The sequence below is a fragment of the Danio aesculapii genome, chromosome 14 (assembly GCF_903798145.1).
Source record: "Danio aesculapii chromosome 14, fDanAes4.1, whole genome shotgun sequence".
Taxonomy (NCBI): domain Eukaryota; kingdom Metazoa; phylum Chordata; class Actinopteri; order Cypriniformes; family Danionidae; genus Danio; species Danio aesculapii.
The window spans coordinates 16,901,856-16,914,151 of NC_079448.1; the positions used below are offsets into that span (position 1 = coordinate 16,901,856).

General features: G+C 34.3%; 1 protein-coding gene across 2 annotated transcripts in view; it reads left to right on the plus strand.

The window, feature by feature from the left end:
• Positions 1-12,296, plus strand: part of atrx (ATRX chromatin remodeler) — a 68,188-nt gene that overhangs the window by 20,463 nt on the left and 35,429 nt on the right. For both annotated transcript variants that reach the window (XM_056472964.1, XM_056472965.1), the window contains exons 10-20: positions 1,189-1,255; positions 3,400-3,545; positions 3,623-3,790; positions 5,900-6,026; positions 7,471-7,570; positions 7,665-7,850; positions 8,908-9,049; positions 9,173-9,282; positions 9,374-9,520; positions 11,140-11,317; positions 11,463-11,600. In XM_056472964.1, the coding sequence (XP_056328939.1) occupies positions 1,189-1,255; positions 3,400-3,545; positions 3,623-3,790; positions 5,900-6,026; positions 7,471-7,570; positions 7,665-7,850; positions 8,908-9,049; positions 9,173-9,282; positions 9,374-9,520; positions 11,140-11,317; positions 11,463-11,600 (1,509 nt within the window). The remainder of the gene's footprint in view (positions 1-1,188; positions 1,256-3,399; positions 3,546-3,622; positions 3,791-5,899; positions 6,027-7,470; positions 7,571-7,664; positions 7,851-8,907; positions 9,050-9,172; positions 9,283-9,373; positions 9,521-11,139; positions 11,318-11,462; positions 11,601-12,296) is intronic.

Below are 12,296 nucleotides of genomic sequence, written 5' to 3' on the forward strand. Positions count from 1 at the left end.
GAATAGATTTACTAATGGTGGAAATACGCATGCCGAGACACCAATAAAAAGATAAAAGTGCAGATGTCAGTGTGGAGTTTGCTGTTCATGTATTGATATTGTGCATGGTAAACAGCAGATGCAACTGCTCATTTCCATAATAACCAACTCAATCTACCACTGCAAAAAGTTATGTGGCTTAGCAATTGATTGGTTAAATCTTTTTGCATTCCAAATAAATGAGCACAGGTAAAGACAATTATCTCCCTTATACCAAAAATGCTCTGTTTTCTGCCCCAAATTGGTTGACATGTTTAAAATGATAATTAACGTTTAATGCTGCGAATGTTTAAATAGTTTACTGCAAAGTTTATGATCTCAATTCTCAAACATTTTCACCTGAAAACAAAGCAAAAGTCAACAAAAAACAACGACCTATGCAAAAAGGTCAGCCGGAAATAACTTTGTCTGTTCAGCATAGATTTTTAATGTAAAAAGATAGCTTGCAAATAATCAAAGTAAAAGGGTATACTAGCTGAAAAGAACGAATAAATAAAATGAATCAATGTATAATTATTAGCCCCCTTTGAAATTTTTTTTTTTTTTTAAATTCCCAAATGATGTTTAACACAGCAAGGAAATTTTCACAGTATGTCTGATAATATATTTTCTTCTGGAGAAAGTCTTATTTGTTTTATTTTGGCTAGAATAAGAGCAGTTTTTAATTTTCAAAAACCATTTTAAGGTCAAAATTATTAGCCCCTTTAAGCTATATTTTTTTCGATAGTCTACAGAACAGACCATCCTTATACAATAACTTGCCTAATTACCCTAACCTGCCTAGTTAACCTAATTAACCGAGTTAAGCCTTTAAATGTCACTTTAAGCTGTATAGAAGTGTCTTGAAATATATCTAGTCAAATATTATTTACTGTCATCATGGCAAAAATAAAATAAATCAGTTATTAGAAATGTGTCGGAAAAAAAAAAATCTTCTTTCCATAAAACAGAAATTGGGGGAAAAAAAAAAAAAAAAAAAAAACGGGGCTAATAATTCTGACCTCAAGTGTGTGTGTGTGTGTGTGTGTGTGTATATTATACACACTCACGTTGAATAAATGCTGATATTAGCAGGTTTATTACCAGGGTTCTATAAAACTATAAGATGATGGACAATTATTTAACTCGTCTTTTTTCTTGTTTCTCAAGGTGAAGAAATTGAGTTAAAGGATGAAGCTTCCCAGGTGGTGGATGATGATGATGACCCTGAAAATAGGTATGATTTTATACTTCACTTTTTTTATCTGGGATTAATCGCTATAATTTTTTTACAGGTGTTTTTTCTTTGTAATATACTATCCTCAAACTGCAAATCCTCAGTTAAACACAGTCCACTTCAACCTAATAATTGTACCAAGTGTCTGCAAAGGCTAATGTTTTTTGTATTTAAGCAACTAGTGATGGACTGCATGTGGCATTTTATATTGTATGTCATAAATGTATTCAGTGGAAGAGAAACTTGAGGACCTACATAGATACTATAAACTGTTGCATGTATGTTGATGAAAACATAATGCAACACTCTTTGTTAGTTCACCCAAAAATAAATATTCTGTTATTAAATAATTCGCCCTCATGTTGTTCTTCAAAACAAAATTGAGATATTTTAGATGAAATATAAGAGCTCCTAATATCCTTAATTTACAGCAAAAGGCCAGAGACGATCAATGATCTGAAAAGGAACCAAACACACTGCATAAACATTTCATGTGACTTCAGTGATCAATCACTAAATCTATCTCTGTCTATTCTATCTAGTTACATATCTCTCTATTTACAAATACACTTTTTAAAAAACTTTTCATCTGCACCAAGGCTCGTGGCAACCTCCTATGTTGTTTCTTTAGCCTGCAAGTCTTCATTTTACAAATTATATAGAATAGATCATACAGTACTGTATGCTTCTCACGCTCTAAGAGGAGTGTCATTTATGTTTGGTGCACTCAGACGACAATCGCCTGTGACATAACGTCATTTGGTTTTTGATTGTCAGGTTGTTGTAGGCCTAGTTATAATAATATTTATACAACATAGTTATAATGATATTTATACATGATCAAACCAGTGTTACTTTCTCCTCTAACAGCTCGAGCAAAGAATGAGACGGACAAAAGTAATCAATGCATGCCCTTCTTTTTAAATTAACCGTGTTGTCAGGTTCACAGTGCAAACAGCTCCTGGGCGGAATAACTCGAGTGACCATAAAACAAAGCCGAATAAAGCTTTCTTCCTCTGCTTCAGCTGCACAGCACACAGCGAGCACACATCATCCAGCATGCGTGTCGAACTACACGACCCACAATACACTCCGCTATAGACTCGCAGCAGTGAAATTATGCAGAGTTTCTGTGTTTTTAAGTAGTTGGAGCTTTGTAAACACTCGCACTCGCCTCCCTCGCCATAGTAAGCTACGGCGACATAGCGAATATATGAGGTAAATGACGTCAGTACATACTAACCAGTTTTGATTATTACTGAACCGATACCAAATTGCCCGCGTCTGCATCGCAGTGTACCTAAGAAACAATTAATTTTGACACCACTAAATGATGGTGATTTTCATATGTTTATTAATCCTATAGAATGTAGTCTTTTGAGTTAGTTATGCAGTTACAAACAGTTAAAACCACAGAAGTACTGGGATAACAGTTTATGGTTTAGATAAAACCATAAACCAAAATCACAGTCATATGCATTTAACTTGAAGCTCAAAAATAAAAGTTGTAGGCAGCAATTACATTAACCAATAGGTGGCGACAACCAGCCATCATAAAATGCCACTTAATAATTCTTCAAAAATGATCCATCTAGCAATGAAATATGAAGTTTTATGAGTGAATAACTGAATTATTTATTGAAAATGAGACTAAAAATGTATATGCGTTGTACAAATATAATGTTAGATTACTACATTTAGTGTTATCAGCAACTGTAGTAGTAATTTTTCACAGTACTGAATATTTTATAATTTATTTTTATTCAGCGGATTACTTCTTGATTTAGTTTTTAATAAAATGACAGCTTCTAAGGTCTGTTTGTTAAAACCAAAAGTTTCTTGCAGTAAAAATAACAAGCAATTACGTTTGTCTCCTCCCGTTTTTTGGCTGATCAGAAAAGTGGTCCGATCCGTGACTAAAAAACCATAATGTGATCCGAACCATGAGATTTGTGATCCGTTACACCACTAGCTTTTACTGTATTTTTCATCGATAAATGGAGCCTTGTCAAGCTGAATTGGCTTCTTTTAAAACATCATCTAATCTTACTGTTTCCAAACTTTTGACTTGTGTGTCTGCATTGTAACAGCCAACAAGTTAAATTGTTCTACGTATAATTGTGTTTTTCTATTTCATCTAATAGAATTGCCAAAAGGATGCTTCTGGCACAGATCAAGGCCAACTATTCCTCTGGAGCTGACAGTTCATCAGATGACGAAAATGCAGACAAAGAGGACGGCGATTCGACAAAAAAAGAAAAAGATGGTGCTAAGAAGGAAGATGGAAGTGGTGAGTTAGTTAAGATTATTTAGATTTCAACACCAATGTATTCATGTCCTGTATTATTAAATTGACGTTTTCTGTAGACACTGATGAGGAGACGACTTCAGACTCTGGCTCAGATGTGGACTTGAAGAAAGGTGGACGCAGACACCGTTTGCTACGCAAAAAGTTGACTCTAAGCGAGGGCGACTCTGATGATGAGAACGCTGTCAAAAACAAGAAAGAAACCAAAAAGAGAGGCAGACGGAAAGGTCAGTGTCAAGTTGAGATTTATTGTTCCGCTGCATGTGTGGACGTACAGTGGAATGATCTTACAGGACCACGATGCTATATAAATAAACAGAATCTATTTTATACCTATACATAACTTGCATACCAGATTGATAATCTAATTATATATACTATACCATATACTAAACATACTTAACTATACAGATAACCTAAACTGTAAAACCCAACAGTCAACTTTATCAAATGAAATGAGTGTAGTTTAAGTCAAAATTTACTGAAAGTTAATTCTACTCATATGAAAAGAATTTTGAACTCAGTGTTGAAGGTGATGAGTTAATTAAATACCTCATTACTTCAACTTAAATGGAGTAAGTTCACAGTACTCGTATAGTTTAGTTTAACTCAAATGGATTGTAGCAATTGGTTTCCTCAAACGGTTTGAGTTACCTTAACTTATTGGGTTTTAAAGTCCTCAATTGGTTTTAGTTCTCTCAGGGTTTTACTGTGCTTAAATTGCCACGTTTACTCAAATGGATTAAGTTCACAGTACTCATTAGGATTAGTTTTTAAACTTAAATGGTTTGTTGCAATCAGTTTTCCTTAAATGGTTTGAGTTATCTTAACTTTTTTCTTATTGAGTCCTAAGATGGAGTTTAAATTGTCCGGTGCATATATGTAGTTTTTTAATCACGCAGCTCTGGTGACTTTTGAAATTCAGATGGAGGGCAGGAAGTAAGAAACTGAATGGGAGACATAGAGGAAAGTCTGTATTTTTGTGTCTTGTACCATTTTTCAAAGGAGATATAAATAGAAAATAACCATATATTTTATGCATGATTCTAATATCATGAAGAGGGACAAGGTTTCTACTGAACTAAAATAAATATGCCTTTCATCGAGGCGGTAGATACTGTATAAGCTATTATGTTAAATGAAAAAATACTATAGTAAATACTATTGTGTTTGGAAGCAAACTATAGATAATTACTTGAATTAAACTGTTGTAGTAATTATATTGTCTCTGTGGTACAACAAATTATTCAATAAGCTTCAATTTTCACTAACGTTACAGTATTTATTACAGTTTATGAGTTTACTATGCTACAGTATTTTGTAACATTATACACTTTACTATGTGGTTTAAAAACATGTTTGTTATAAATTACTGTAGTTTTTCCCTCATGCAGATATCTTCCAGACATCTAAAATGATAATATCATGCAAAAGCATAGACGCGTGGTCTACATAATTAATAATATATATTTGTAAGGGGAAAAGAAGTGCTCCACAATAATAACTGTCTAGTTTTGTTGCATTTCTTTTTTGCTCAGTTGATGGACTTGCCATTAACAAATTGCTGTGCATCTCGATGTTCACGTTACGGTTGTTTATTCTGACGAAACGCCAGTAAAGACTTAGATTATTGCAAAACAAGAATAAGATTTTATTGCAGTGATTACATGGCAGGTTACATTATCTATATTCTCCTGGATTTTGTATAAGTGTGGTGGTGTTTGTATCTGATTTTTGTATAACACATTACCATATAATACACATAGTTAGGCTTGTATAAAATTTTTATTGGTGCTGTCAAACGAATTATCGCGTTTGAAAACAGCTTGTACGCATGGATTTATTGAAAAATGTTTATAACATGCCACATTTCTTCCGTTTTTCAGTCAGTTTCTTGAACTTTCTCTTAATGAGCAAAAACTTTTGGAGTCTATAGAAATCTGTAAAAGCTGTTCGGCATTTCTTATTTGGGCTAATCTGAACAATTATAAACAACATAAAACAGAAACATTTAATGTTTTCTACGTAGAAGAATCATGTCATGTCATGAAGAATGATGTCATGTTAAAACAACCTATAGAAAAAGAGTTTCTATAGGTGGTTTGTCAAGCCCACTCACCTATGTGAGGCACACTTCAGAAACGCACAATGTTTTTATAGAGAAATGGAGTGATTGTAAGGTGTCAAACTGTGTCTGTCAGAAAAAGTGTTTGATAGATGAAAGTGTGTTTCTATGGGGGGTTTGTCAAGCCCACTCACCTGTGTGAGTCTGAACAAATCCTAGCAAATGTACCTGTACTGTGCCTTGATGGTTTTATTGTTGTATATTTGTGTAGTGGACAGCGACGATTCAGCAGACTCCGACTTTAAGCATTCGCGCTCAGACTCCAGTGATGCTTCAGCGCTCAGTGAGGCTGTGAGCGAAGATGAAGATGACGAAAAGAGCACTAAACGCAAAACACGGTGAGGATTTCTGTTGTTCTTTAACTGGGTTTTCACCTCTCTGGTAAGATTCTAGAGAGCACTTTTACATGGCAGCAGGGTAGCACACACTGGAATGTTACACTCAGTCACCTGACCCAAATTCAGTTTAGACAAAGACGAACTCAGTATTTTTGCAGTGCAGGCCTGCCAGTGCATCACGAAGGAATGCGTCCCATATCTGTTACAATCAGTCAGTTAATGTTGAGACTTTTAGCCTAGAGTCATTCCTATTGTTTTTGCTTAATCCTATACTACAATAATCATCTGATCTTTGAGTACATTTTTTGCATGCGCTGCTAGTGTTGTGGAATTTTCTGGTCAGAATAAATTTCTCAGGATTTTTCAAAACCTGTGTGACTTTATTGTAAATGCAACAAAGTCAAGTGATGTTTGCAGAAGTAAATCCCGAATGCTGAGCATTTTTTTTTTACCATGCACAGCATCAATTCCTAATGGTTGATCAATAGCTGTCCTGTATTTCTACCTGCTAAACAGGCTCCAATATGTTTGTCATGCCTATGTATTTTTTAAGTTTTAAATAGTTTACTTGCCACAATTCACAGTTTCTACACACAGACAGTAGTCAGGAGATAAAAATACAACAGTTTTCTCTCATAAATAAGAAAAATTCTATTTATTCCAATGAATCCAGACTATACACAAATATTTTTGTATAAATGGAAAGCTAATAACACTCTCCTCTCTTTTTTGCTGATCGGAAAAATGGTCCAATTCGTGACTCGCGGTGTGATCCGAACCGTGAGATTTGTGAACCTTGTTTGTGTGTGGTATCACAGTTTCCAGAAAAAAAATCCACATTCAACATTTACAATAATAAATGTTTCTTAAATACTTGATCAGCACAAAGTAATGGCTGTTGAAAATTCTGCTCTGCCATCACTTAGGAAAAAGCATTTTATTTATTTATTTTTATTTTAAATATAATTTCGAATTTTGATTAGATTTTTTTTTAATTATTGATTTTTTATTTTATTATTATTATTATTTTTTTTAATTGTAAAAATATTTCTTAGTGTGTGACGAAACTTCCTTTGTGACTATAATATATACTGCTCAAAAAATAAAGGCAATACTTAACACAATGTAACTCCAAGTGAAGTGTTCCCTTTATTTTAATTTTTTTGAGCAGTATACTTTTTCAAAAACTTGGTTTGAATAATTGAATGGATTGCAGGAATTACATGATAATGCATGTTTGAAGTGATTTTAAGTCATATTTGCATATTTATTTATTCAAGATCTATCAAAACTTGTCTTCTGCCTCATACTACCTCATCTGCTTTTTTTTTTATATATAAATTATAAATTATTTATGATCAAGGTTCATTCATCTTTTACCATGAACAAATATATTACTTGCCAAGCGAGGAAACACAATTTATCACTATTTTAATAATTGTAGGTCATCCAAAAAAGCTGCAAAGGACAAAGAAAGAAGTTACAAGAAAGAGAAGAAAAAACGCCGCCGCATTAAGGTTCAAGACTCCTCATCCAGTGGCAAGGTGCTGTATTACAGAGATCTAAATCAACTTGAAGAAGAGTAAAGAAATTGTTAATGTGTTTAGGTGAATCATATCTAGCTTTTCTGTTCTACAGAGTGGAGAGGAAGAGGGTGAAGAAGGTGACGAGGACGATAAAGGAACTCCCAAAGGTCGCAAGAAGATTCGCAAGATCATTAAAGATGACAAACTGCGGACAGAGACACGCGATGCCCTGAAGGAGGAAGAGGATAGGAGGAAACGCATTGCTGAAAGGGAGCGCTTGAGGGAAAAACTGCGAGAGGTAGAAAGATGCTAAAATATTTAGTGCTTTGTTGAATGTGAGGATATATTTTGCATTGACAAACTAAAAGTCTATCATTTCATGTTATGCTATATTGTTAATTTTGTGGTGTGTTAAAATACACTGGGTCTTATTGGGTCAAAGCACAAACCAAGCATGAAGACAAAGCAATTGTCTGTAGACCTCCGAGACAGGATTGTCTCGAGGCACAAGGCTGGGGAAGGTTACAGAAAAATGTTTGCTGCTCTGAATGTTCCAATGAGCACAGTGTGGCCTCCATTACCTGTAAGCGGAAGATGTTTGGACCCACTAAGACTCTTCCTAGAGCTGGCCGGCCCTCTAAGCTGCGTTATCAGGGGAGAAGGGCCTTAGTCAGAAAACCTGCTTCAGAGTGCTCTTGACCTCAGACTGGGGCGAACAGTTCATCTTCCAGTAGGACAATGACCCGAAGCATACCGCTAAAATATCAATGGAGTGGCTTCCCAACAATTCAGTGAATGTCCTTGGCCCTTGAGTGGCCCAGCCAGAGCCCAGACCTAAATCCTATTGAACATCTCTGGAGAGATCTGAAAATGGTTGTACACCATCGCATCTCATTCAACCTGATAGAACTTGAGAGGTACTGCAATAAGGAATGGGCAAAAATTCCCAAAGACAGGTGTGCCAAGCTTGTGGCACCATATTCAAAAACACTTGAGGTTGTAATTGCTGCCAAAGGTGCATCAACAAAGTATTGAGCAAAGGCTGTGAATATTTATGTACAAAAAATCTTTTTTCACATTGTAATTATGGGGCATTGTGTGTAGAATTTTGAGGAAATTAATGAATTTAATCCATTTTGGAATAAGGCTGTAACAAAACAAATGTGGAAAAAGTGAAGCATTATGAATACTTTCCGGATGCATAGACACAGTTATCAGGATATGAGGTGACTTGTATTGTAATACTAGATGTTTCTCATAATGCCCAGCCCTAGTTCAGTGGTGTGAATCTGTTCTGCAGTTTCATCATTTTTATCTTGTACTAAAAACACAAATTTTCTTTTTTTTGGATTCAGACTATTGAAATAAAGGAATCATCACAGGTCACGTGTCCCATCACTACCAAGCTGGTGCTTGACGAGGACGAGGAGACCAAGGAACCACTAGTGCAGGTTCATAGAAACATGGTGACCAAACTCAAACCACATCAGGTGGATGGTTAGTCGGCATTTGACACACTTCTGTTTTTTTGTGCTTCTCACAGCTGTTCATTTCTAAATGGAGGACACATGAACAACTCAGAAGCCAATTGATAGATTTGTGTTTTTATTGTATTTGTAGGTGTACAATTCATTTGGGACTGTTGCTGTGAGTCAGTGAGGAAGGTAGAGAAGTCATCAGGGTCTGGCTGTATTCTCGCCCACTGCATGGGTCTGGGAAAAACTCTTCAGGTAATTAGAATTTTTGTTATAGTATGATTTTCGAGTAGGTAAATTCACTGCCATTGTTCTGTTTGAATGTTGTTCTTTTGGTCTCCTGCAGGTGGTGACGCTTCTCCACACTGTGCTGCTGTGCGAGAAGCTGAACTTCTCCACAGCTCTGGTGGTGTGTCCACTCAACACTGTGCTCAACTGGCTTAATGAATTTGAGAAATGGCAAGAAGGCCTTAAGGATGAGGAGAGTTTAGAGGTAGAGGTTTCTTATTGAATCTTGTTAATTTTTTCATCCTCATTATCATAATTTTAATAATCATAATGTTTCTTTTGAAGCTCCACATAAATAATGTTGTTTAATGTAATTTTTCTACTATTATTATGATCAGCTATAAGTGGTCTTGAGTAAGTGGAAGTAAAATGGGAGAATGGTTAAAAATAAATTTTTAATATGCTAAGATGTTTTGCTGCTGCATTATGGTAATTTTTAAGTCAAGATTATGCGCCCTCTTGTGTTTTTTTTTTGTTTTTTGTTATGTATATTTTTTTATTAGTATTATTATCTAGATTTTTTTTTTTTTTTAATATTTCCCAGATTTTGCAAGGATCACAGTATTTTCTATAATGTTACCTATAATAATTTTATAATATTTTATAATAGTATTTATTATAATATTTTCTGACAACACAACAGCTTCACACATATGACTGTAGATTTGCATGTTCTCGCATTAATTGAGTAAAAGTAGGGCATTTTGAAAATTGTATGTTCAAATAAATTTAAAAAAATAAGCTTAAATTTCCCCTTTTTCTATTATACATCTCAGCTCAACAGTCTCAACCAATTATGCAGATAATAATTATGTCAACACATCTTAATAATTGAGCACTTTTAAAGTATTGATTACTTCTGTTTACATTATGCTTGCATTACCAAGGCAACAGCAGATTTTTATTTATGATTTTATTATGATTCATTTATCGTAGTGAATGAAACTTAAGCGCAGAGAGAGCGTTCTATATATATATATATGTGTGTGTATGTGTGTGTATATATGTGTGTGTGTGTATGTGTATACTTATATATATATATATATATGTATGTATGTATGTATGTATGTATATATATATATATATATATATATATATATATATATATATATATATATATATATATATTTATATATTTATATATATATATATATGTATATATATATGTATGTGTGTGTGTGTGTATATATATGTGTGTGTGTGTTTATATATATATATATATATATATATATGTATGTATGTATGTATGTGTGTGTGTGTGTGTGTGTGTGTGTGTGTGTGTGTGTGTGTGTGTGTGTGTGTGTGTATATATATATATATATATATATATATATATATGTGTATGTGTATATATATATATATATATATATATATATATATAAATATATTCTGCCCCTGAACAATAGCTCCCAGTAAACATTCTGTGTCCTTTGAAGAGCACGTACAAACTGACATTAATCTGTAATAAAGCTGTCAAAATGGACAGAGTCCAAAACATCTGCTTTACAATGTCATCCACCATGAACTAGTCACATGACTGCATTGCATGACTAAAATATGTCATGGTTTTCACAGTCTATACTGCAATGTTTTCAAGTTGATCCACATTGGACCGCACTTTCAGAAAGATACATCTAAAACGTTGTCTCAGTGTAGAAGGCAGGCCGAAACTAAAAATATAAAACAGAAAAATATGCATTTTTAAACAAATGTATTAGTGTGGACAAAGAAAACAATGTGAATCCCGTTGTTTCAAAAGTCAGTGACAGTAACTTGTTTTTATTTTAATGTTGCCATTTATTCTGATGGTGTATTTGGTTTCAGGTGACAGAGCTGGCCACAGTGAAGAGACCTCAAGAGAGAGCGTATGCTTTACAGCGCTGGCAGGAAGATGGTGGTGTCATGATCATGGGCTACGAGATGTACCGCAACCTGACGCAAGGACGAAACATCAAGAGCAAGAAGCTGAAAGAGACCTTTCAGAAAACTCTTGTTGATCCAGGTGAAGCTACTGCATTAGCATAGTTTCCACTATCAGCTGCTAAAAATGCTTACATTGGGTTTGCCCCTTTCAAAATCCTTAACTGTTCATCATTCAGCACCACACAGATGTTGGAAATAAATAATATTTTTTTCTTTTTGCACAGGTCCAGATTTTGTCATCTGTGATGAGGGTCACGTGTTAAAGAATGAAGCATCTGCTGTCTCCAAAGCCATGAACTCTATCAAGACTCGTCGACGAGTGGTGCTAACAGGAACTCCACTGCAGAACAACCTGATCGAGTGTGAGTGATATTATTGCTAGTGCGTGACAGAACAAAAACATTATAGTTCAGTGACGTCTGTAAATTTTAACACACAATTGACCCTTCACCGACAGGCCAATCATAACAAAGATATTCTGTGCCCCTGTAACTTTTTGTCATTTTGTCTGACAGACGTCGTAATAGAGTAGCATTGGTGATTAACTTCAAAAAAATTGATGATTGATTTTTAATTTTAGGTGTTTAATGTTTGGTAAAATAATTTATAATTGCATCTTTAGTGATTTTCAACTAGTTACACTGTCTTGCCTCAATAGGTGAAATTAGAGGTTTTTGCATAAAAAGCATTGGTGAATTTAGCTGGTTTTGAGAAGAAAAGAAAATTTACCTTGCTAAAAACCAAAGAAATGTCTCAAGTGACATTTTTGAAAAAAAGGTATTTTATTTACTAGCTAATAACCTTAGCATTACCTATAAAATTAAACTTCTGAACCTAATTAGAGGAGCCTGATAGAAAATCATTTACAAAATAAGAGGTCTGATGGATTTAGAGGGTTTTGCATCCGAACTCTTCATATGCAATTTCACTTTCTCGAAGAGAAGTGAAGTTTCACAAACTAATTTTGAAAGGAGCACATTATAGGATTGACTGTAGCTGGTCCCAATCGCTAATCATTAGTTAGCCAATTGGATTATTTCAAATTGAACATAAATATC